At 66.3% G+C, this 600-nt stretch overlaps 1 protein-coding gene across 1 annotated transcript in view; it reads left to right on the top strand.

The window, feature by feature from the left end:
* The window catches only part of LOC102753005 (50 kDa spicule matrix protein-like), a 3,811-nt gene extending 3,324 nt beyond the window's left edge, over window positions 1-487 (top strand). The window contains exons 10-11 of the mRNA XM_015558532.1: window positions 20-52; window positions 423-487. Coding sequence (XP_015414018.1) covers window positions 20-52; window positions 423-487 — 98 coding nt within the window. The remainder of the gene's footprint in view (window positions 1-19; window positions 53-422) is intronic.
* Window positions 488-600: the final 113 nt, after the last annotated feature.

The following is a 600-nucleotide window of genomic DNA, read 5'->3' as shown; positions in this document are numbered from 1 at the left end:
TTTCCCTCTCTCTTCCTAGGCCTGGGAGGGGGGATGAAACCTCAGAAGCCAGGTGAGTGGAGGCCACTCCCGCTCACCCTGTGCCAAGCTCTGGCACCGTTACCCTCCCAGGGCTGCTCCCTTCAGGGGGCTGGCCTCGGGGAGGGTCTCCCAGACTCCCAGGCCCTTCTCACACTGGCTCCCTGAGAGGAGCTGCGAGGGAGGGTGCGCACCGCGGTCCTGGGACGAGGACAGGACAGCACAGGTGTGAGCCCACACTCGCCCACCCGCAGTCTCTGCCTTCCCTCTCACCACAGGCCCTGCCCCTCCACATGGTGGCCAGGCACCAGGTAGGCGGTGGGGTGAGAGCTGGGGGCACCTGCCTCAGTTTGGGGAGTCGAGGGCGCGCCAGCTCCTTCACCTGGTCCCCGTCTCTTTCTCAGGAGTCGGAGCGGGTGTGAAACCTCCGAAGCCAGGTGAGCCCTACCCAGTCCCCCTGTCCCTGTAGTCGCGTCTCCCCCTGCCCCCTGGCGGGACCTGACCTCCTTCCTCTCCGTCTCCCCAGGATTTGGCAACGGGAATAAGATGGGAGCCAAGGCCTTCCCGGGAGTCGAAGCCCAG

Source organism: Myotis davidii, unplaced genomic scaffold (assembly GCF_000327345.1).
Source record: "Myotis davidii unplaced genomic scaffold, ASM32734v1 scaffold1334, whole genome shotgun sequence".
Taxonomy (NCBI): domain Eukaryota; kingdom Metazoa; phylum Chordata; class Mammalia; order Chiroptera; family Vespertilionidae; genus Myotis; species Myotis davidii.
Note: the sequence above shows the minus strand (reverse complement) of the source record. Positions and strands in the feature narration are given on the sequence as shown.